The following is a 25,657-nucleotide window of genomic DNA, read 5'->3' on the forward strand; positions in this document are numbered from 1 at the left end:
AACAAACCTGCTGCTCCTGGCAGCACTCAGCTGTTCCATGAGGTCCTCACATCAAAGCACTGGCCTGAGCTTAGTTTGAGAGCTGGCAGAATCTCAGTACCATGTGTTGGGGCTAAAAGAGCTGACAAAAGAGTCTCTTTTTACACAGCTGAAACTGTGCTGACGTCAGCAGAGTTACTCCTGGTTAACACAGCCACCGGCTCTGCGGGTAGCGATCGATCTCTCTGGGATTGATTTTTCACATGTAGTGTAGATGCGATAAATTGATCCCCAATGGCTCTCCTGTCGATTGCTGAACTCCAGCTTGGTGAGAGGTGGAAGCAAAGTCGACAGGGGAGTGGTGGTCATCAATCCCGCGCCATGAGGACGCGAAGTAAGTGATTCTAAGTTGATCTAAGATACATCGACTTCAGCTATGCTATTCTCATGGCTGAAGTTGCATGATCGATTTTCCCCCACTGCCCCACAGCGTAGACCAGACCTAAGTGACTAACCCCAAGTCTGAAGGGACAAACTGGCTCGATTCTCCATTGGCATCAGAGTAAATCAGGAGTGCATTCACCAGGGTGCTACACAGGTTAAAGCTGGTGTAGGTGAGCCCAGAATCAGGCGCTCTGCTTTTAACCAGCTCAGCCCCCATGTAAATTCACATTGCTTCTTAGAACCGTGAGCCTGATCTTCCTCTACCTCTTACCTTGTATCATCACTTTCATATGTGCAAAGAGGGTATAAAATACTCCCAGGTCAGAATGCTGGTGCTTTACCTTGTTTTGCACAGGTGGTTACAGGATGAGGATGCAGTGAGGACCAGACCCAGTGAGTACAAAGCCCAATCATGCTTCAAAAGACCTCCGAAGTGCAGCAGAGCAGGAGCAGGACAGAGTTTCAGGGTATGTCTATACTGCACTCACAGGGGTGTGATTCCAGCTCATGTAGACATACCCGAGCCAGCTTTAATCTAGCTAGCTCCAGTCCTGGGGCAGTGACGCTGCAGCAGCACATCCTACAGCAGAGGTAGCCCTGCGAGTAATCACCCATGGTTCCAGGCAGGCTTGTACATCCCATGCTGAAGCATGTGCAGCCTGACACTTTGCTCCAGTAGCCAAGCTAGCTAGATTAAAGCTGGCTTGGGGACATCTACACAAGCTGCAGTTACACCTTGTTTTTACAATATAGACATACCCTCAGGCATCACTAACTTCTCCTGGTTTTTCCGGGTTGAAACCCATCTCTGGATGTGCCCATAGTATGGATTTTGTTGGTTTATTTCCTTTTTTAAATTTGTAATAGTGTTAAAACACAAACAGAAAACCTGTATGTTTGGAGGGGCCCAACTGGTGTTTGGGGGTGCCTCTGGGTCAGCATTCCTTTCTCGAGCCTCTGCTGCTTTCATAGCGGCCTTACCAAGGCCAGTGCTATTGTCCTTCCTCCCAGGGCTCCTAATCCTGCTCTGTGGCTTGAAGAGGAGCATTTAATAATTCTTTACTGAGTTTACTCTAGCTGGTGAACTGTGTGCATTATTCAGTGCAGATATCCGAGTCCACCTCTAGGCTGAACAAAAATTGAAGGAACGCTGCCCGTTTAAGAGTAATGCTTAGCATTTGCAGTGTGTGGCCCTTCTCATGGCTAGATCTCAATGGCACAGATCCTCAACGGTACGTAGGTGGCCAAGTCCCATTTAAATCCTTGAAATAGGAGTTAGGTGCCTTTGGGGATTTGGGTCCAAGTGCCATACAAACGTGGCCGAGTTAACCCTCAAATATAGGCTCCATAAAAGCAAGGCTTTACAAAAGATCGTAAAAATACGTCTGGATTTTATTTTATATTTTAGTGCAAAGAGTTTGGATTTTAAGATCTCCTGTGGTTTATGCAACCCAGACGTTGCAGCCTTGTGCGAGTGCACGAGAACCAGAAACAAAACTAGCTAGAAATAAGTGAAACTCACTAGCCTTTTTCACTGGCCAGGTGAGTGACTTTCTGAAGACAAACTGGCTGAAAAGCCCACTTGAGCTTTAAAATGTCTTCATTTGTGACATGATCAGTAAGAGGGGAGCATGCAAGCAGCCTGAGCCACCTCGGCTGCTCATGCTGCCCATATCCTCAGTCTCTCTGACCTGTGCTTGGTGCAGAACCTGGGAGGGGTGAGGGACCAACATGGCTCAGGGCTGCCTGCATGCTCCCTGACCCTGTGGGCAACCTGGGGTTTCATCAGCACCTGGTGTAAGTTAGAGCAGCCCCAGTACAACCCCATCCACAACAGCCTCCTAGAGGGTGTTTCACCAGCCCAGGATCATTGGCTCTCTGATCATATCATCTCCCTCCTTTGACACTCCCTCTTCCATCCCCCACATCTACTGTAGGGTCAGGAACAGAGGGTGTAGAGCCAGCTCTGCTGGCTCTAACTGGGTGAGGATTTCCCTCCATAAGGAGAATCCTTAGCAATCCTTTTTTGGCCCCTTCGCGCTCCAGAACGGGGCTGACCTGGAGTCTGAGGATTGGGCCCATTTATTTTTAACTCAACAGTGGGTTTTTTGAGTGAATATTCAAGTTTGACTAGTGTAGCATATAAGAAGCTGCTCAGCCTGTCCTGACCACATGGTCCCAGTGAAAACAAAACGGCTTATAACAAGGTCTCGAGTTGCAATAGCAAATTTCTCTATCCAAAGGTGGTCCTGCTTTTGTCTGAAGCCTTCTGGACGCTGTGGCATTCTAGCTGATGTCAGACAGTGTCTAGCGGTTCCATGCACAGTCAGTTGCTAAATTTATTGCATCTCTGATCTGCCGTCTGTGCTGATTTGAAATCCTCCTTGGATTTGGCAGAGTTCTGATTCACTGTAGGAGATTTAAAAAAAAAATCCACCACAAGGGTGGTGGAAGCTGGGCAGTAAGAGATATGTCAAGACATAAAGGGCAGCTCAGTATTAAATCAGTCTTCACTTTTTATTTCTATATCGATTTCATTCTTTGTTGCCAAGTTACCAGGTAGCTGCTTTGTTCCTATAGCTTATCCTCCTGCTTATCTTTGCCTCTTATTGAGCTGACAGAAGAGCTGACGGCACAAGTATTGCATAAACCGCGGTTAGCGATCTTAGGGTCTCAAGTCCTGAAGAAAACCAGCTTTTCTCAGAGCTGCGCTTCAGGACAGCAGAGGCTGTGTGCGTTGCAGATCATGGGCCAAGCCCTTTTCTCAATTACACCTTGCTGCCTCATTGGTGTCCATAGGGAAGCACAGGTATAAGTGAGAGCAAACCTTGGCGCCATTGCTCTGTAGTGGAGGGACTGGGGAAAGCCTGTCGCTTTTTTAAAGCATGACCTTCTGTCTCTTAGGCCTGGTCTATACAGGGGGTGGGGGGATCGACCTAAGATACAGAACTTTAGCTACGAGAACAGCGTAGCTGAAGTCGACGTATCTTAGTTCGACTTACCTCGCGCCCTCACGGCGCGGGGTCGATTGCCGCAGCTCCCCTGTCGACTTTGCTTCCATCTGTCGCCGCTACCCGCCGATCTGATGGGTAGTGTAGATGTACCTTTAAAGAAGATGAGTTCACTTTTCAATTCCAGGGCCTTATGATGTAGTAGAAAATGCCAGTCACTTCAAAGGAGGGTGAGAGGGTTGAAAATAGAACAGAAGATGTTTGGTATAAAAGAGAGTAAACGCATGATTTCTGAAGATATATTGGAATTGGAAAAGTTGCAGAGAAGAGCAGCAACACGATTAAGGGTATGGAAAAGCTTCCATGTGAGAATTAAAAAGACGGGAATTTTCATCTTGGAAAAGAGGTGATGAAGGGGGGATATGATAGAGGTCTATAAAATCATGACTTGTATGGAGAAAGTGAATACGGAAGTTTTATTTACTCCTTCACACAACACAAGAACTAGCAGTCACCTGATGAAATGAATAGGCATCAGGTTTACTACAAACAAAAGGAAGTATTTCTTCACACAACACATAGTCAACCTGTGGAGCTCCTTGCCAGAGGATGTTAGACTCATAGACTTCAAGGCCAAAAGGAACTAACATGATCATCTAGTCTGACCTCCTGCACATCGCAGGCCACAGAACCTCACCCACCCGCTCCTGTAATTGACCCTAACTTCTGGCTGAGTTACTAACATCCTCAAATCATGATTTAAAGACTTGAAGTTACAGAGAATCCACCATTTACACTAGTTTAAATCTGCAAGTGACCTGTGCCTCATGCTGCAGAAGAGGCAACCCCTCCTTTCCCTCTGCAGGTCTCTTGTACATCACTAACAGGAGTGGTTAGACTTGTGTAACTCTGGTAAAAGCAGTGAGATTATGCAGAAGTCACTGACGACAGATTTGGAAGACAGTGGATGCTAATAGGGTCTACAGAATCTTTATTACCAATGATGATAGTTGAGAAGGCAAGAACCGCTCTTGATCCCAAATGCCAGGGTAAGTCTGCAGAGCTGGCTGGCAGTGAGAACAAACTATATTAAGCTCTGAGCATATTTGACCCAGCAATCATTGACACGACAACCCACACAGCACCCTTTTTAGAGTGGCTTGATAGATGCACTGTGAAGTCCACGCTGGCTTTGGAGGGTGAAATGAGTTTTCATAACTCATAAGTGGAGCAGATGTTGGTGCCTGTGGACAAGGAGGAGTTGGAGTTCAGATCAGCCCTTCTCTATTCTGGCATTAAGCACCTTGTTTTTATGTGAGATGTTTTTCTGCACCTATAGTGCAGCACAATTGTATCCTTTATTAATGATACATTATGAAGCAGTGAAGTTACTGCACCCTCCAAGCATGAAGGCTTTATACTTAATGTGGAGGTAATTAAATAAATTGCTTTTATACAATATGCACTTACACAGTCTATAAGGGTTATCAGATCATGGCTAGAAAATCTATCAGTCAGACATAATTAGCCTTACTTCTATCATAAGAAGGTAAGAATGACCCTACTGGGTCAGACCAAAGGTCCATGTAGCCCAGTTCCTGTCTTCCAACAGTGGCCAGTGCTAAGTGCCCCAGAGGGAATGAACAGAACAGGGAATCATCAAGTGATCCATCCCCTGTCACTCATTCCCAGCTTCTGGCAAACAGAGGCTAGGGATACATCATCTTGTGAATCATCAATACATCTAGTTTGTTGATTTGAATCATCAATACAATTCAGGAGATCGGTTCTTCTATTGTCTGTCTGAAGATGGACTTCTAATCTCTGTCTGAAGCGTCAGCCAGCCTGACAATTCAGCACATTGGTGCCACATATATTGATTCCCCAGTGGTAGTTATTGATGTCAGACTCCAGATCATAAACCAAAATGCCGTGCTGAACTGCTTGACCAGACAGCTGGGATTCACCAGACTCTTGAGGCTCCCCTTGGGATATAGTCTGCACAACAGATTTTATCTGATTTTCTTTAATAGCAATATCCTTCATGGTTATCATTATTGGCCAGTATCTTGGGTGCCTAAAGTTAGGGTCCTAAATCCATATTTAGGTGTCCAAATAAGTGGCCTGATTTTTCAGGTGCTGAGCACCCTGTGTTTCTTACTGGTCAGTGGGCCAGATCCCCAGCTGATGTAAATCATCATATTTCCTCCGACTTCACTGAAATTAGTGGAGCTACAATAAGAACATAAGAACGGCCATACTGGTTCAGACCAGTGGTCCATCTAACCCAGTATCCTGTCTTCTAACAGTGGCCAATGCCAGGTGCTTCTGAGGGAATGAATAGAACAGGGAACCATCGAGTGATCCATTCTCTGTCATACAGTCCCATTTCTGGCAATCGGATGCTTAGGGACACCCAGAGCATGGTGCTGCATCCCTTACCATTGGCTAATAGCCATTGATGGACTCCATGAATTTATCTAATTCCTTTTTGAACCCAGTTATACTTTTGGCTTTCACAACATCAGCTCAGGATCTGAGCTTTTGTGACAGTTAGCAAATTATTGTTGTGGTGGGTTACCCCCCCCACACCTCTGGGGTGCCATCTGATGTTCTAGAGTCCCACTGAGTGTGCCCGTTCCACCAGCCTGGACTCCCTCACCCTGTCCTGCTGTGCCAAGCCCTCAAGCCTCCTTGCAGCTTAGAACTTCAGGTATTCCTTCACAGACCAGACACCTTTTCCAGCCTTGGTCCAGTCCTTCCTTCCCCAGATCAGTCTTAGGTGTTTTCAGCAGTCAGCGTGGGTGAGGATTCAGTGAAGAGCTAACCCTGATTAACTCACTCCCCAGCCTTAAATAGGATTGGCATATGGCGGGAATCCTTTGTTTCCAAGTTTGATCCCCAACCCCTAGTAGCAGAAAAATACGAAAGTAGTCCAAATTTGAGTCCAGTACCAGGTGACATGATCACATGACCCAGCAGTGTCAAAGAAGCATCCCAGGAAGCTTCTCAGGAAGGTGGGAGATAGGCATCTTCAAAGTCCTATTGTTCTCCCTAGTGGTTTATTGACTAACGAGCCAGACTGATTGCGTTTTGTCTGATGAGCTGTAATTGATACAATGTTAATATGCCTAACTTCAGAGACAGCAATGATACATGCATACAAATAGGATAATCACATTCAGTAATTCATAACCTTTTCAATGATATCTCACATGACCCATCTTGCATAAACCACATCTTAGTTATTCCAAAATCATATTATAACAGTATTTCTATGAAGAATATGGGGCATAGTGTCACAGTTGTCAGTTGTCTCATAGTGTTAATTCGAGATGGCCCTGAGCTCCCTGTTTCCCGCATGTGCTGAGCACTCCTGCTGGGGCTCATGGTTCACCCTGTTATAGTGATTGGTAAGGCTACGTTTTAGTCACAGGTATTTTTAGTAAAAGTCATGGACAGATCACTAGCCGTAAACAAAAGTTCATGACCCGTGACCTATCCATGTCTTTTACGTAAAATCCTCACTGTGACTGAAACTTGGGTGGGGGGCACCATGGGTGCTAGGGGAGGTGGCCCAGGACCCCCGCTGATGCTGGGAGAGCCCGGTACCCCAACTGGTGCTGGGGTGGGGAGGCTTGGTGGGGTTGGTAGGGGCTTCCTACCCAGCTCCATGTCCCTGCAGCTCCTAGGAGGTGGATACAGGGGCTCCGCTGCTCCTGCCACAAGCACTGGCTGCCGTAGTTCCCATTGGCCAGGAATCACAGCTAATGGGAGTTGCAGAGGGTGCAGGGTGGGAACTGTGGGTGCGGGCAAGATCCTCCACCGCCTAGAAGCTGCGTGGGGGCCATGCTAGTGGGATCCAGGGAGCCCCCCCCCAGGTAAGCACCCCCCGCACTCCCCAACCTGCTGCTCCTAGCCCTGAGCCCCCTCCCACACAGCCAAACTGCTGCTGCTGGCCCAGGGACTGTCCACCTCTGGCAGCCCCCGAGCCAGCACCAGCCACTCCAGAAGTCACAAAGGTCACAGAAAGTCATGGAATCCGTGACCTTTGTGACCTCCGTGACAGACTTGCCACCTTAGTGATCAGAGAGTGTATCCTTTCCGACTGTTCCCACCACCGAGTTCCTGTTCCTGCCCCTGATTATCTCTTGCCTCACCTCCTTTGTAGAGTGCTACCTCCTTAACCCCCACCCCCAAATCTGGGTATCCAAAATGCTCTTGCTAAAATCCAGTCTCATTTGCCACTTCATCTGCTGTTCAGACCCCTCCACTTTCTGCCTTTCCCCTTGTCATAACATTTTTTCCCAGATCTGGACCTTAGCGTCCAAAATATGGGTGTTAGCATGAAAACCTCCAAGCTAGGTTACCAGCTTGGACCTGATAACGCTGCCACCAGCCAGGATTTATACAGTGCCTAGCTCAATGTGGTCTCCCCAAAACCTTCCCTGGGGGACCCCAAGACTCAGATTCCTTGAGTCTCACAACAAAGGGGAATAAACCATTTCCCTTCCCCCTCCTCCCCTCCAGGTGTTCCCTCCCTGGGTTCCTGGAGAGATATACAGAAGCAAGCTCCATGAATCTAAACTCAGGGACTCCACCCTCCCTGTTTCCAGTCCTGGAAACACAAATACCGAGAGAGAACAAATCTCTCTTCCCCCCCTCACCCAGAGGGTATGCAAAGTCAGGCTTAGTAAATCTAACAGAAAGAGATTTTCCCCCTGACTTCTTCCTCCCACCAGTTCCCTGGTAAGCTGCAGACTCAATTCCCTGGAGTCCCCACTAAAGAAAAACTCCAACAGGTCTTAAAAAGAAAGCTTTATATAAAAAGAAAGAAAAGTACATAAAAATGGTCTCTCTGTATTAAGGTGACAAATACAGGATCATTTGCTTAAAAGAAAAAAATGAATAAACAGCCTTATCCAAAAAGAATACAATTTAACACATTCCAGCAACTACACACATGTAAATACAAAAAAAAAAATATAAACCTATTATCTTACTATCTTTGTACTTACAACTTGGAAACAGAAGATTAGAAAGCTGGAGATGGAAAAATCACTCTCATAGCCGAGAGGGTCAGACCCAAGACAAAGAACAAAGAACTCACACCCAAAACTTCCCTCCCCCTAGATTTGAAAAAGTCTTGTTTCCTGATTGGACCTCTGGTCAGGTGTTTCAGGTTACTCCTTTCCAGAGAGACATTAACCCTTAGCTATCTGTTTATGACACCCCTCCTGTATCAAATCCAAGTGCCTTGTTTTCACCTTCCAGCCTAGTCCCTGCCAGCCTCTCTGCTGGCCTTCTCACTTCTACCTCACCCCCTCCACTCCACTCCACCTGAGTGATTTATCCCTCCCCCTCCTCCTGCCTATATCTATGTCTGTGTTATGCCTGTGTCCCCTCACGTGTGGTCCTGTAATTTTGACTGTGTTCATTTCTAACCTATTAAAGCAGCCACAGGGAGGTGTGGGCAGGGGAGAACCCTTGTGTTTCTGCTTCAAACTCTCCTGCTTTCATCTGCCATATTTAGCATGAGACCAGTTGCCTTAGCAGCGCATTCAGTAACTGGGCTTGGAGAATAGCTATTTCCCCTGCCGTTATTGTTAACATGAAGAGTTGAATTTTGCTCTGTCACACCTGTGTAAATCCATTATTAAGGTTCTTCCAGATTTGCACTGGTGTGATCAGGAGAAGAATGGTACTTGCTTGTTATCTTGAGCCAAATTCATCTGATGTAACTCCATAGAAGTCATTGGTGTTTCATCAAGGATTAATATGGTCCGTAGACTGCAAATACATTCCCAGAAGAATATTGCAATATTTTTTATTAGACCCCCATTAGTCAATGCTGGCTTTTTGAACTTCAGGCCTTAGTTCATTAATTGGGTATTATATGGTTCCAATGCCCAAGTGGCAGTGTGAGTTATTGGACTGAGTATGGCACAGGGATCTAAGGACATCCTGAGTGCTAATTATGGCTATGCCTCTGGTTTACTTTGTAACCTTGGGCAAGTCACTTAAAGTCCCTGTATGGCAATTTTCCTGTTAGTTAGATTGGAACAGTGTGAGTTGTCTGTTTTCCAGGAGAGTTATGAGGGTTAAAGTAACTGTTAGGTGCTGTGTGAGTAATAAGTATAATTATATTGAACTGTTCCTGGAGATCACACTCCATGGTAATGAGTGAGGAATTAATGCCTACACAGATAGAAGCAGGCCTGGAGTTGGACTAGTGGGAACACAGGAAGGTGTAACTCATTCTGTGATGGCAGGTGTATTAAGAGCAATGCTGCTGCACAGACTGAAATGTTACACCGAACATCAGTTCTCAGCTGAAAAACGATACAGCAACAGCTGTCTGACAAAATGTCCGGGTAGCTTTTATCACCTCACTGATGGATTGTAGCTTTGGCAGCCCTCACTATGCGGTAAGTGGGCATCATTTTTAATATTAAATGACAGTGAAATTCCTCTGTCAGTCGTCTGGACTGCCACATTTAGACTCAGCGCGCTCATACTGGTTAAGGACAGCACAGTGGGTACTTGAGCAATTTATAGAAGCCACTGGACGCAGAGTTTTATCATTGCTGGCAAAGAGAAAGTAGCTCATATTTTTGTAATAGGTTACACTGTAGCAGCCAAACTTTGCCTGGTTAAGGGCCATGTTGGCAACTTGTCATGAGTTCAAACATCATACACCTCTACCCCGATATAATGCTGTCCTCGGGAGCCAAAAAATCTTAACCGTGTTATAGGTGAAACCGCGTTATATTGAACTTGCTTTGATCTGCTGGAGCATGCAGCCCCGCTCCCGGAGTGCTGCTTTATTGCGCTATATCCGAATTTGTATTATATCAAGTTGCGTTATATCGGGGTAGAGGTGTACCTAATTTGCATAAAATAGTCAATTGCAGTCACTCTACCCCTCACCAGAGATGAGCAGGCTGTTGAGCATACATCCAGCAAAGTGTTGGTTGAGGTAGTTGCTGCAGCCTGCTGGTCTGCTTTGAAGAGGAGCATGGCTATTGACTGCTTTGGGGTATGCCTTTGCTGTCCAGGGATACACTTTTGGACTGAACCATAGATTTTAACAACAGAACAAACTATTTCAGCCAGAGTCTGATCACACACATCTATGTGACTCCATTGAAGTCAGCAGAGTTACTCCTGATTTACACCAGCATGAGAGCAGAAGGAGGCCTAGAGTTTCTGGTTTCAGGCTTATGAGAGAACGATGTGCTACATCCACTATTTGAGCAGCCAACTGCTGGCTGGTATGATTAAGAACAGCTGTCTTTGTATTAGAGAGAATAGCTAAGTGCTAATGCAGAGTTTCTCTACATTCATGAAATAAATTTGTAGCCTGGTCCTGTAACCCTCATCAATATGCAAACAGAACTATTGATATAATAAATGGAACTCATTGCATAGTTATAGGTTCAGACTCTTAAATTTCTTGGGTAAAGGGACCTGCCTAAACCATGAGGCCAAGTGCTCAGCTGGTGTAAAAATTTTTAACTCCAGTACAGCTCCACAAGTTAATGATTTGTACCAGCTGAGGATCTGATCTCATGTGTTTTGTAAAGCACTGTGTAGCTTTAAGAAGCCATAGAAGTATCCGTGACAGTATTCTTTGTGGTTGCCCTGGGAATGCTTGGGGACTTCTGTGCTGATACTGATAAAAATAATCTAATTTTAATACAAATGCTTTCTGCCCACTCAGACCACACACTGTGGAATGACTGCCAGCTGCATGCACAATTGACATTTATAGCAGAAGAACTAAAATAGCTCTTTCTTTTCCACAGCCACATTGACAAATGAAAATAGCCCTGTGTTTGGGAGCTCACAGAAGTTGGTCTTTATAGTTGGAAAGTTCATAGCCTTGATTACATTTGACCTGCTTCACATTTCCAACATTTTTCAGTGCTTGTCCCAGGCATTTTACTTGTGCATTTGTGACATCCTGCTTTGGGTATCCAGAACTGTGAGCTCCTGTGTTATCCCTCTCAGCCTCAGCAAATGAGAGTTGTGCTAGTGGTAGCTCCTGACACATAGCCTGTCTGTCTTGCCAGCGAACTCGTCAGAACTCTGTTACCACAAACCCCAATTCCTGAGTTCCCCAGCGATGTCTCACTGCTGTGTCCAATCCCTCTCACTGGGCACTCACAGAAGTTATTAAGTTCACAGCTCCAGAAACAGAGAACATGTATCACAGCGTTTGGGTAGTGGAGGACTGACAGCACCCTCCCCCTCCAGTTTAATACACAGCACTGAGATGGTTTAATAAAACAAGAATGAGATGTAAGTGATAGTATGTACGAATAGAAGACAGGTATGGTTACAAACCAAACACTCTTTCTAGTGACTAAACCTTAATTTCAGCAAGTTACAATCTTTGTTTAAACAGATTTCTCACTTACTTTAAGTCTCCCCAAACTCTTGCATTTCAGGCCTAGAAGATCCAGCTTTCATACGCTCAATGGGTGCTGTGCTCTTATTAAAAGGTCTTTTTTCTCCCCTTATATTACTCAAAGTCCATTGTCTCTGCCCCAAGAACCAGGAAGGCTTCCTGGGGTGAAGAGTCTATCCCCCGGCATGATTGTTAAAGGGTCTTCTCTCCCTCTTATTTAGCTTGATGGCTGTGTTTACCTTATATGTAAATGTACTTCTATTGTCCTCTGCCTGCAACTAAGCTGCTCAGACAGATAAATACAGATCCCTTTGTCTAGGGCAGACTGGGTTCATGCTCGGTGTGTTGGGACAATGAGTGTGTCAGGCCTGATGTTTGTTACAGTATGATGGGCCCTCTGCCAGTTGGCACTGATGGGATTCCAGGGTCACCACATGGCAGTTGGTGGCATTTTGAAGTGACTACATTAGTGGTTTTCAGCCTGTGGTCCGTTGGCCCTGGAGGTCTGCAGGCTATTCCTAAGATTTCCAAAGGGGTCCACACATCCATTCAATTTTTTTTAGAGGTCTACAAATGAAAAAAAGGTTGAAAAGCACTGGACTACATCATCTATAATAATTTGTTTATAGATTGCTCTGTGCTCCAAAACAGCATCCTACAGATGGCTCTGTCTTAGGCTTGGTCTACACTATCCTGTTGTTTTGGAATTAGCAGAGTTATTTCGAAAAAAAATGATTCAGTCCACAAGACCAAACTTTTTTTTTTTTAATTTAAAGGGCTCTTTAATTCAATTTCTGTACTCCTCCTTGGCAAGTGGAGTAGCGCGTAAATCAAGATCGCAATCCCAGGTTAAAGGTATTGTGGATGCAATTTGACATTATTGGCTTCTGGGAGCTATCCCAGGATGCTCCCTTGTGACTGCTCTGGACAGCACTCTCAATTCCAATGCACTAGCCAAGTGATCAGGAAAAGCACCAGGAACTTTTGAATTTCATTTCCTGTTTGATCACCAGCAGCACAGGTGACCATCAGCACAGTCCACTATCACAGGCAACCATGCAGAGTCCACCATCACAAGAGATCGTGCAGTCCCGGATTTGCAGACGAGCTCCAGCATGGTCTGAATGGGAGGTACTGGATCTCATCGCATGCTGGGGAGATGAGTCTGTTATGGCAGAACTACGTTCCAAAAAAAGGAATGCAAATATCTACGCTAAAGTCTCCAGGGCCGTGACAGAAAGCGGCTACTCCAGGGACACAGAGCAGTGTCATACAAAAATCAAGGAGCTCAGACGCCCAAGTACACAAGGGGGGAAACTACGGGGACCCACACAACCCCAGAGGATTGCCCAAGCACCAGAAAGCTGGCATATGCGAACTTTTGATTTGGTTTCTGGACTTGTCTGTGCTTTTTTCCTGGGCCCAGAATCGGCGTTCCACGGCATGAATCTGGCCCAATGCCACCATGATCTCCCAATCGCCACATGCCATGCTTCTAGGAACGTCTGTGTCTATGTCCTCATCAGTATAGTAATTGCACTGTCATCGCTTCCTGGCCCAGTTTTGCAGGTAGTGAACATACTGCTGGATAATGCGTGAGGTATTTACAATGGTCAAAACTGCAGCAGAGATCTGAGCAGGCTCAATGTTTGCTGCGCAATGGCACCTGCACAGGTAATCCTTGAAAAAGGGCACGAAATGAGCTGTTCGGTTCAAGATGGCTGATAAAAGGCAGTAAATGGTTGTCTTTTGTAGCTTCCATGGGAACCCAGGACAGCTTCCGCCGCTTTCTCCAGATTGTCTGTGCGGCTCTGTTCACGATGGCCCAGAAACGGCAGGGAATTGTTGCCTTCTGTAGCTTCCACAGGAGCCCAGGACCGACAACATGGCAAAAGCGGCAAGAGCAGAGTTTCTGGCGAAAGCTGTGCAGCTCTGTTCACGATGGGTGAGAAATGGTGGGGAATTGTTGCCTTGAGGTCTTTAAACCATGATTTGAGGACTTCAGTAACTCAGACATAGGTTAGAGGTTTGTTACAGGAGTGTGTGGGTGAGATTCTGTGGCCTGCATTGTGCAGGAGGTAAGGAAAGATGATCATAATGGTCCCTTCTGACCTTAAGTCTATGAGTCTATGAGCTTTCACGGGAGCCCAGGACAGACAATCTGGAGAAAGTGGCTCTGTTCACGATGGCCGAGAAACGGCAGGGATTTGTTGCCTTCTGTAGCTTCCACGGGAGCCCAGGACAGACAATCTGGAGAAAGCAGTGGAAGCTGTGCAGCTCTGTTCACGATGGCTGAGACACAGTGGGAAATGGTTAGATGAAAGAGTAGATAGAAAGAGGAGAGGACATTCGAAGTGGATTCAACATACCAGGAGACAGGTGGTGCACCATGCTGCACGGTCTGCTGGCAGCATGGCATCTGCCGTAGCTTTCACGGAGGGAGAAGCAAGTGATGGCACACACCCAGAAAAACCCACGAGAATGTTTTTGCCCCATCATGCACTGGGAGCTTAACCCACAATTCCATTGGGCAGCAGAGACTATGGGAACTGGGGGATAGCTACCACAGTGCAACGCTCCATCATTCGATGCTAGCCTCGGTACTGTGGATGCACTCCGCCGAATTCACGCGCTTTAGTGGAGACACAAGACATCGAATGTATGAACTCGATTCTGGAAATTCAAATAAAATAACTTCAAATTAATTTTGTACTGTAGATGTACCCTTAGTTATGACTAGAACCTTGAGTGCTATGTAAATGTCATGCATTATCAGCACTATAAAAGTAGCTGATGCAAAATATTGCAATTGGAAATAAAGGTTATTGTTAGTTCCTTCTTGCCGCCCATGGATCTAGATGAATTGACTACTACTTATACAGTAATCGTTTTCCATGGTTCCTGATTATTACGTCACTTAGCCTCCAGCTTGTGTCATCAGGGGTAAGAGTCATAGCTAAGTTAATAAAAAATTACGCCAAGAAGCCAAACAATTAGACCCTCAATATGTATCTTTCATGGAGTGTCTGGTAAATATGCCAGGGGGCCTGTTCCTTTCCAGGAATAAAGTGAAGACATAGGGAAGCAGCTCTTATTTATGCTGCGATGTGGGATGGGGGGATATTGAGCACTGACTTATATACAGCACTCAAGGTCTAATTTGTCCTTGATAGTCTATGCACAAGGAGAGTCTATGCACATTCTTCTACAATCTCAAACAGCTCAGAAACATGCGTAGTGGGAAGGGATTTTCAGTCCTTCCTTGATACTGAGAAATAGAGATGAGTCTGAAACGAAATCCTAGATCCAAGCAACTTCTGAATTCTGTTGGGGTTCAAAATCTCTACCCAAATGTGAAGCTATCTCCTATCACTATAATGGGCTAAATCTCAGATCTGAACATCCTCAGGCTTTGTAACAGAGGGGGCTCAGGGTCCAGATCCAGACTTTGCTGATAGAATCTCACATTTACAAGGGGCTGAACCAAACTCTTAGATGCAGACTCCATCCCAGAAGTTTGGCGGGCAGAGCTGTTCAAAATGTGGATCCAGGTCTACATCTGAATGTTGTGGCTTGCATCATCTCTAATTAGAGACAGAAATTCAGTTACTTTTATGGATGAGGAAACTCCCCCCTACCCATCCTAGACTATCTATTCACTGGCTGGAAAAGACCTATTACCTCCCAGCCAGGGGGGAACATTTACATTTGCCAGTGGTTCCCATTAGCATTTGACATTATCACAGTCTGCTGCTTCAAAATCTTTGTGTGACTTCCTGACCACCCTCTCCCTCGCCCCCCCCCCCCGACCCATCTCTTCACAGATGAATCACTAGGGATTAGGTCTCTTTGAAACATGCATTCAAGTTGGCAGAGCCTGATGAAATTCATTCTAGGGTATTTAAGGAGCTACTTGAAACAATCTTGGCACTATTAGCAATTGTCTTTGAGAATTCATGGAGGATGTGTGAGGTCCCAGAAGACTGGAGAGGGGCAAACATAGTACTTATTTTTAAAAAAGGGAACAAAGAGGACCTGGGAAAATATAGACCAGTCTATCTTTGATAACTGGAAAGATACTGGAACAATTTATTTAAAAGTTTGTAAGCACCTGGACAAAAATAAGGTTATAAAGAGTAGTCAGAATGTATTTGTCAAGAACAATTCATGCCAAACCAATCTAATTTCCTTCATTTACAGGATTACTGGCCTAGTAGATGGGGGGAAGCAGGACATTTGATATGTCTTGCGTTTTGTAAGGCTTTTGACAGTCCCACATGACATTCTGATAAGCATACCAGAAAAATGTGTTCTAGATTAAATTACTATAAAGTGAGTGCACAACTATTTGAAAGATCATACTCAGACAATAGTTATCAATGGTTTGCTATGTAACTGGGATGGTGTACCTAGCTGGGTTCGGCAGGGATCAGTCCTGGGTCTGGTACTAGTTAATATTTTCATGAATGACTTGGATAATGGAGTAGAGGGAATGCATGTAAAATTTGCACCAAGTTGGGAGGGATTGCAAGCGCTTTGGAGGACAGGATTAGAATCCAGAACAACTTTGACAAATTGGAGAATTTGTTTGAATTTGTCAAGATGAAGTTCAATAAATACAAATGCAAAGTATTTTACATAGGAAGGAAAAAACAATGCACAACTACAAAATGGGAATTAACTGGCTAGGTGGTAGTAGTGCTGAAGAGGATCTGGGGGTTATAGTGGATCAGAAACTGAATGGGTCAACAATATGATGCAGCTGCGAAAAAGGCAAATATTCTGGATGTATTAACAAGTGTGTTGTATGTAAGACATGGGAGGTAATTGTCCCACTCTACACAGCACTGATGAGGGCCTGGCTGGGATACTGTGACCAATTCTGGGTGCTGTACTTTAGGAAAGTTGTGGACAATTTGGAGAGAGTCCAGAGGAGAGCAACAGAAATGATAAAAGGTTTAGAAAACCTGATCTATGAGAAAAGGTTAAAAAGCAGACAGATTGCAGGGATCTGATAACAGTCTTCCAATATGTTCAGGGCTGTTATAAAGAGGACAGTGATCAATTGTTCCCCGTGTCCACTGAAGATAGGACAAAAAATAAGGGGCTTGGCAGCAAGGGAGATTTAGGTTTGATATTAGGAAAAGCTTTCTAACCATAAGAGGAGTTAAACTCTGGAATAGGCTTCCAAGGGAGGTAGTGGAATCCCTGCTATTGGAGGTTTTTAATAACAAGTTGGACAGATACCTGTCATGGATGGTCTAGGTTTACTTGGTCCTGCCACAGCACAGTGGTCTGCTGGACGTGATGACTTCTCAAGGTCCCTTCCAGCCCTACATGTCTATGATTCTATGAGTGATGATGAGCAGCTGGGCAGAACATTAGACCATCTCAGATATAAAATGTAGGGAAGCTACCTATCACAGGCATAGATAAAACGCAGCCCATCTTTTGTGTATGTATGTGGTGAGCGCATACTGCACGTTAATACAAAGCTTTCCAGGCCATTTGCAATAATTATTTATATTCTACTGCAGTCTGACTTTAGGCATTTTAATTCTTAGATTCAGATTCTGCCCATGAACGTGACACAATGCTGAAATAATATATGGATCATCTGGCTCCTAAATGCTGGTAGACAAGATATGACTGGCAGGACAGCTTCTGTAGTTTGATCACAGTTTCCCCCTATATTCCCTCTGAGTTCTTTAGCTTCAAATGTTTGGTTTTTTAGTTTGCTTAAGGCAAAAAAATAAAAAGCACCATCTGAGTCTCACTGTAGTGGATTCTAGCCAACAATCCTGCCTATGGTGAGACCACTCATTTCCGTAACAGATAAGGCAGGAATGTCACATTTTATTAGCCTCCACAAACAGTGACGATGAGAGTTAATTGCAATTATTGGGAGATAATGTCAAATTAACACCAGGTTTTGAGTAATCGCCATTGTTCCCACTGGAGTTACTGTGAAATATACATTATCTTGCAATTAACTATGCAGTGAACATGTGTCAACTTTATTAACATCATACATTTCTGGCCCAATCCCTAGGCTTTTAGTCCTTGCTCAGACAGCATTCCTACTGCAGCCAATGGGAGTCTTTGCGTGAGTAACGTCTGTAGGATCTGACCTTTCCTGTATTCTCTTTCTCCCTTTCTGGCAGAGTTCACTTAGTTTTTGTACAGGTACACCACTGAGGCGAGAGTCTAAGCAGCCTTCTCTATCCCTTGCGCCCCATATGTAGGAGTCAGACACCTTTGTAGTCCCTGCGCTCACTTGAATATGGACTGCTCCCTCCTAGCAGGGAGAGAAGGAAGAGGGGCTACAGCCTCCTCCCCCACACAATCCAACAGCTGGCCAGCTGCAGAGGAGAGCACCCACTGTTCCCTGCCAGGAGAGTGGCAGTGGGTTCATTCACACACAGTGGTACTCTCCCTACAACAGTGTGGCTCTGCTCAACTCCTACACAGCCTATGCCTTCATGGTACAATCCATCCCTCTGGTAGAACAGACTGTCTTGTGTTTTCCATGGATCACCCACTCCTGTCCTTTGCCCAGCAAATAGCTCCCTCCCTCTTGCTGCTCTGTCCAACTTTTCTTAATAATCACCCTTTCCCCAGGTTGGTTTGGTTTGGTTTTGCCCTCTATGATATCCAGCTTCTCCTTCAGACAGTTATGGCACAGGTGGTGGAGAAATGAAGCTAATGACTTGCCGAAATAAAATAGCCAAGGGTTCTTCTAGGTAAGGAAGAGAGGATGGAGTTAGCTACCACATGAGAGCTAATTCTCATCCACTGAGAGCTAATCCTGACCTAACCATGATCTTTATTCCAGATGCAAGTTAACACCTTTTACCATGAGTTAACTGGTTGTGGTTTGCATTTAGGTGTCTGGGATTGGTTCTGTGTGACATTGGCAAATCACTTTATCTCTCTATCTTAACATCCCACGCCCTGGCCTGAAGGGTTAATGTGATCCTGGGATTCATCAACAGGGGAATTTCGAGTAGGAGCAGAGAGGTTATTTTGCCTCTGTACCTGGCAGTGGTGTGATGGCTGCTGTAGTCCTGGGTCCAGTTCTGGTGCTTGTTGATAAACAAGAAGGTTCAAAGAACAGCCACAGAAATGGTCAAAGGATTTGAAAACAGGCCTTATAGTGATAGACTCCAGGAGCTCAATCTGTTTAGCTTAACAAAGAGAAGGTTAAGGAGTGATTTGATGACAGTCTGTGATACTTACATGAGGAACAAATATTTAATAATGGGCTCTTCAATCTAGCAGACAAAGGCCTAACAATCCAATGGCTAAAAGTTGCAGCTAGATAAATTCAGCCTGAAAATAAGATGTATATTTAATGGTGAGGGGAATTAACTACTGGAACAATTTACCAAGGGTCATGATGGATTTTCCATCACTGACCATTTTAAAATCAAGATGGGATGTTTCTTTTAAAGGATCTGATCTAGGAATTATTGTAGGGCAGTTCTATGACCTGTGTTCTACAGGAGGTCAGACTAGATCGGGGTGGCCAAATGTAATGACCCTCCAAGCTGCATAGAATAAACTTCAAAAGTTCGAGAGCCAGGTGTGCCAGCTGGGGCTCAGGGCTTCTGCCCCATGTGGGAGGCATCTGCCCCACTACTGCTGAAGCCCCGAACTCCAGAGGCACTCCCTGCAGGGCTGAAGCCTTGAGACCCCCTTCCCTGCTGGGCAGAAGCCCCTAGCCCCACCACCCCACTGCAGGGCAGAAGCCCTGAGCTTCCTACCCCGCACCAGTCTGATAGGCAGAGAATGGGGGGGATTTGGGGGAACTCTATGAGGCACACTTTAACTGTAAAAGAGCCGCTTGTGGCTCGCAAGCTGCAGTTTGGCCACCCCTGGACTAGATGATCACAACGGTCCCTCCTTGCCTTGGAATCTATGGATCTATAAAGTGGACAAATAGTACATTCTTCCTCCCACCCTTTGTCTCTCCAGTCTATTTCGATTGTAAGCTCTTTGGGGCAGTGGCTGTCTCTCATTGGGTATGTCTTCACTGGGGAGTTGAGTTACTACACATGAGTGTCTCCACTGGATCCAAGGCTCGCTCAAGTGAGAGTCTCCATATGGTGCAGGGTAACTCAAACCAGACTTGAGTTACTGCATGTGCAGGGGCTCTAGGCTTTCTGCGGGCACATCCCTTGGTACTGAGCACTGCACTAGTGGAAGCTGCTCTGTGAAATCCATCCCTGGTTATTGCCGGGGAAGTTATCTGTCCTTTCTGGGCATGAGGGCAGAAGTGGCTGTCATAAACAGATAGCTAAGGGTTAATGTCTCTTTCACCTGGAAAGGAGTAACCTGAAACACCTGACCAGAGGACCAATCAGGAAACAAGACTTTTTCAAATCTGGGGGGAGGGAAGTTTGTGTGTGAGTTCTTTGTTCTTTGTCTTGGGTCTGACCCTCTCGGCTCTGAGAGTGATCTTTCTATCTCCAACTTTCTAATCTTCTGTTTCCAAGTTGTAAGTACAAAAATAGTAAGGCAATAAGGTTTATATTGTTTATTTTTTGTATTTACATGTATGTAGTTGCTGGAATGTGTTAAATTGTATTCTTTTTGGATAAGGCTGTTTATTCATTTTTTTCTTAAGCAAATGACCCTGTATTTGTCATCTTAATACAGAGAGACCATTTTTATGTCCTTTTCTTTCTTTTTTATATAAAGCCTTCTTTTTAAGACTTCTTGGAGTTTTTTCTTTAGTGGGGACTCCAGGGAATTGAGTCTGCAGCTCACCAGGGAATTGGTGGGGGGAAGAAGTCGGGGGGGGAAATCTCTTTGTGTTAGATTTACTAAGCCTGACTTTGCATACCCTCTGGGTGAAGAGGGAAGTGCTTGTGTTTCCAGGACTGGAAACGGGGAGGGTGGAGTCCCTCTGTTTAGATACACAGAAGCAAGCTCTGTGAATCATCTCTCCAGGAACCCAGGGAGGAAACACCTGGAAGGGAGAAGGGGGGGGAAAATGGTTTATTCCCCTTTGTTGTAAGACTCAAGGAATTTGGGTTTTTGGGGTCCCCAGGGAAGGTTTTTGGGGGGACCAGAGTGCCCCAAAACACTCTAATTTTTTGGGTGGTGGCAGCTTTACCAGGTCCAAGCTGGTAACTAAGCTTGGAGGTTTTCATGCTAACACCCATATTTTGGACACTAAGGTCCAAATTGGGAAAAATGTTATGACAGTGGCGTTAGCCTGTCAACTCCTTACCCTGCACCACAGTTTTATGTCTGTGTTCTGGCATAAAGGCACGGAGCTCACTCACAATAATGACCTGTAGCAAACATCAATCGTAGTGGAGTTCTCATTTTGGGAACAGGAGGGAGATATGGGGTCCGAGATATGGAGGAAGGCCTTTTGGGCAGCAATTTGCTTTGCTAAGGAGATCACAGAGTCTGCATCGGGATGGAGGAGTGGAGACAGCTCATGCGGATTTTCATAGCTGAGGAATCTCCTATCCTGGCTGGCAGTTCTGGAGCCATTAGCACTGAGTGGTGGGACAGATGAGGAAAGACAAGCAGTGAGTCCAGAACTTTTGCCTGAGAAAGGCCAACTTCCTGGAACTGTCAGAGGAGCTAGCCCCAGCCTTCAATGCCAGGATCTGCATTTAAGACAGGCTATATCAGTCCAGAAGCAGACACTTTACTCTTAAATCACAAGAGTTTCAGACCTATGGAAAACATTAAAGAGTCCTGACTGCAACCCCTCTGGTGTGATCATCTCGGGAGTCCTGAGGTTTTGTCGGCATCTATAGGCCAGGCAGAATCTCTCTTGCTTTCGCTCTCCTCAGAAATTTCTGCTTACAAGTTGTGTTGGAATAGCCCCTTGCTCAGAGAAGCAGCCTGCTGAAGGAAAGCCTCCTTTTTTGGACAGGTGGTCAGGCAGAGAAACTGCAGTTCTCCTCCCAAGTTCTTAGACCAGGGGGGTTCTAGCCTCTACTCCCAGACAGGTTTCTGTGTAAAGTCCTTTCAAAGACAAAGGCCCTGCTGGTAGAAAACTCATTGTTCCAGTAGGGAAGAGTCATTCGGCATTGATGGCCCTTGAAAGTTCTCTCATTCTTAGCCCCTTTGTGACGTTCCACCCTCAAGCACCAGCTCAGAGTGTCCACTGTAGACTGCCCTTGTCAAGATGAGACTAAAGCCTTGTCTACACTACAGGCCTTACAGCGGCACAGTTCTCCTGTGTAGCTGCTCTGTGCCAAAAGGAGAGAGTTCTCCTGCCATCATAATTAGATCACTGCCAACCAGTGGCGCTATGTTGTCTGTTCACACTGGTGCTTTTGTCGGTGAAACATAGGTTGGTCAGGGGTATGGTTTTTTTCATACCCTGGACCGACAAAAACTTTACCAACAAAAGTGCTAGTGTAGACAAAGTCTAACTTTCAACACCACCTGGATGACTTAACTCAGGATGGAAGTGTTACACTATAAAGTGAAGGTGACAGTCACAAAATGGTGTTCACAGTGTGACACAAACATACCCATAATCTGTTCCAACATGGCTGGGAAAGTGTGTTGGGGGGAGGAAATTAGTGGTTCTGCCACCTTAAAGTGAGGCTACAGGAGGCACTGCATAAAAAGCCTGCACTGCAGTAATAGAAGTTGGTCCTAAAAGGCAACAATGGCCCCTTGTGTTGTCAGATTCTCACTAATTATAACAATAATGGCAGGATGCTACTTGATCAGCTCAGGCAACACTGGTTCCTCTGGCACATCTCCCCGGATCTGTTTCTCCAGCTCCTCTCCAAGTGGGCCCTGGGAGTCCTGGACAAGGTGAGCTTCTGTTCCTCCTTCAGCTGAGATCACTATAGCCAGGGCCAGTCCTGGCTTCAGCTCATCTTCCAGGTCCTCAGTGCTTAGTCACTACACACATCACCCAGCTCCATGCTTGGTGCACTGCTGGGCACCTGGTTCAGCTCTTCATGGAAGAGAAACTTTCTAGGGGAGTTACCTGACGGGGAGTTCTTGTCCTTCGGATAGTAGCACAGGCTGTTCAGGGATCTCATCTCCCATCACTGAGGTGCAGTGCAGTGGATCCCTTCTCCAGCTAGCTTCATGGAAATAACATTATAAGACTTTGGATTTTGGATCCAGGACCCCAAATCATAGGTCTTGCTGGCCTCACACCAGAGGTCCACAGGAACTTTGGTGTCGGCCTGAGGCTAGCGAGCAGCACACTGGGAGGACGCTCTCTTGTACGCCATCTGAGAGGAACAAGTGCAACAGGAGCATTATACGAGGGTTTCAGATACAGAGAACCATGTGCTAAGGCAGGGTGCAAATGCTGGAACGGGCTATTTATACTGTCTGGAGTAGGTTGGTAGTCACAACAAGGGTGGATGCTAAGTACCCACTAATTTTGTTCAGTGTTGGTTCAGCGTCAAGCACAATGGGACCTGGTCCATGACTGGAGCAGCTAGGCCCTACCACGATCCAAATAATATCTAAGAATGGTGCAGGTTTGGTGATGTCTAAAGCAACAGAGTTCCTGCTAGGGGTTTGGGCTTGAACAGTTTTATATTGTGTATTTCAGTTATAGTTCCAATGAAATATTCATTAGTATACTGTGCTTGTTCACATAATTTTCCTATTAATTAGTGTTTCATCTCTTTTTATTGTGTTATTAAGGCCCTAAATATTGGAAAGCACTGCAGTAAAAGATAATCAGCGTATTGGAAAACATTCCGGGGCTTGTGCATCACTCTGCGTACTGATCTTGTGTTAGAATCTGATTGCCTTGTTACTTCAAATATTTGAGCTGGGGATTAAAGGCCCATGAGGCTGGTAGTGAAAGGTCCAGGCTTACTCACGTTCAAATCAGTTGGAGCTTTGCCTTGGACTCCAGGGAAGGACCCCATCTGTGGTCTGTCTGCCAAAGAAAGTGATCCGAGCTCCTACGCACAAGTTATTCTCCAGGGCCTTGCCCTGTTTTAAATGGACTGTAGGAAGCAATTCTACCCTCGGCCCCAGCAGACGGATTTAGATGGGACCTAATAGATCCTTTGTCTTTCTGTGATTCTCTGCGTGTTGTTTTTTGCAGAATGGATGTTCTTGCTTAATTAATCCCTTTTGTGTTTGCTGCCTTTGTTCCCCAGGCCCATGTGTTTGATCTGAGCATTAATAAATACGAAGCTATCTGCAGCCAGCCTGTTGTGGCCAAGAAGAAAAACAAAATCACCCATGTCCAGTTTAACCCCATCTACCCCATTATCATTATCGGAGATGACCGAGGCCACGTCACCTGCCTGAAACTCTCCCCCAACCTACGCAAGATGCCTAAGGTAAGCAAGCGGTTAATTCCTGTAAATGTAAAGCACCATGTCGCAGTGCATAGGACACAGGAGACATAGGGTCTAGTCCTAGATCTGACACTGCCTTGCTGTGTGGCGATAAGCAGTATGGTATATCTCTGATAAATGGAGATTTCTTGGTTGTGGAGTATGGCATTTAGGTTAGGTTCGTTTACCCACTTATTTTTTTCCCACTACACCACTGTCCTCATGCAGGTCACTTCCTCTCTCTGCACCTCAACTTCCCCATCTGTAAAATGGGGATAATGTTACTGAGCCTCTCTTGCACAACTCTTTGAGATCTACAGATTTCCCATGCTATATATGTGCTAAGTATTAACTAATGATGGTTGGGGAGTCGAGTCCCTACTCTCTGTTACTGTAGGGGGAAGAGAGTTCAAATCCCTTTATGACAGTTGGAAGGAGGCTTCATTTTACAAGGAAATAATCTCATGTGAGCAGGTGATTTCCTCACTGTGCTCCAAACACAGGCCACGTACATGCATAGCACATCAAAACCAATCTTCTTCCTGAGGTTTTGGTTTTATTCACAAAAACTCAAACTGAGACTAAATAAAATCCTGCCTAGGCATGGCTGCTCCCAGGGATCCTCCCAGAGGACTGCACAGCCCAAATCTTATGTCCTCTCTCTCCGGAGAGCCATTCCACCTCACTTATATCCAGATGAGGCAACAAAGTACCTGCCTCCATGAGCCAGTAAAACCCAAGTAACTCTTTCTCAGCTGGATCAACACCAGCCAATAGTGCAGGGTCCAGCAGGCAAACACTGCCAACTCATATTAGAATAAATCCCTGGGCTCCAGGTGTGTAATCCATCCAGTCAGGTCCTGGGCTGTCTTATACAGCAGAGTCCTTCTCTGTCAACCCCGTACAATGCTAGAACCCTATTGTCTCTCTTTTAATGGAGGTTTTTCCCCATAGTCTCAGGTTTTGCAAAACAGACTCAAGAAAGCAATCTTGTTTAATGACGATGGTTTTACATTTATAAAGCACCTTTCTTCCATATGGGTCCCAAAGGGCTTTATGTATTTTACTAACAGATTGTACTAATGACAGTCTGTGGCACATCCTGATCTCACGAGCATAAATTTGATTGACTTTACTGGACTTCACTGGACACTGGTGTAAATTAGATCAGAATCTCTTCCTATACTAACATAACATCAAGAAAAATAGCAGAATAGCAGTCCTGCTGGTAGTAAACATTACCCCGTGTCTGTGTCTCTAATATATGTGATGCTACCACGGAGAGAGACAAACCACAACCCCAGAACATAACATCTGTGAGCTGCAATTCATCTGGGCCCAGATCCTCAAAGGTATTTGACACCTAACTCCCACTGCCTTCTCCAGGAGTTAGGCATCTAAATATCTTTGAGACTCTGAGCCCTCGTTCACAGCAAGTTTTTTACCTCGGCTCCTCCTTTGCTGATTTGTTAGTTCTTCATTTGTAAACCGTTGTTTCTATTGTCTCTGAGATTGTTGTAAAATTCCACCAGTCCATCAGCAGTGTGGGTTAGTGGAAATCCCTC

General features: G+C 45.4%; 1 protein-coding gene across 2 annotated transcripts in view; it reads left to right on the forward strand.

The window, feature by feature from the left end:
- Positions 1-25,657, forward strand: part of DNAI1 (dynein axonemal intermediate chain 1) — a 321,188-nt gene that overhangs the window by 214,564 nt on the left and 80,967 nt on the right. For both annotated transcript variants that reach the window (XM_030567426.1, XM_030567427.1), the window contains exon 19: positions 23,910-24,095. In XM_030567426.1, the coding sequence (XP_030423286.1) occupies positions 23,910-24,095 (186 nt within the window). The remainder of the gene's footprint in view (positions 1-23,909; positions 24,096-25,657) is intronic.

This window comes from Gopherus evgoodei, chromosome 6 (genome assembly GCF_007399415.2).
Source record: "Gopherus evgoodei ecotype Sinaloan lineage chromosome 6, rGopEvg1_v1.p, whole genome shotgun sequence".
Classification (NCBI taxonomy): domain Eukaryota; kingdom Metazoa; phylum Chordata; order Testudines; family Testudinidae; genus Gopherus; species Gopherus evgoodei.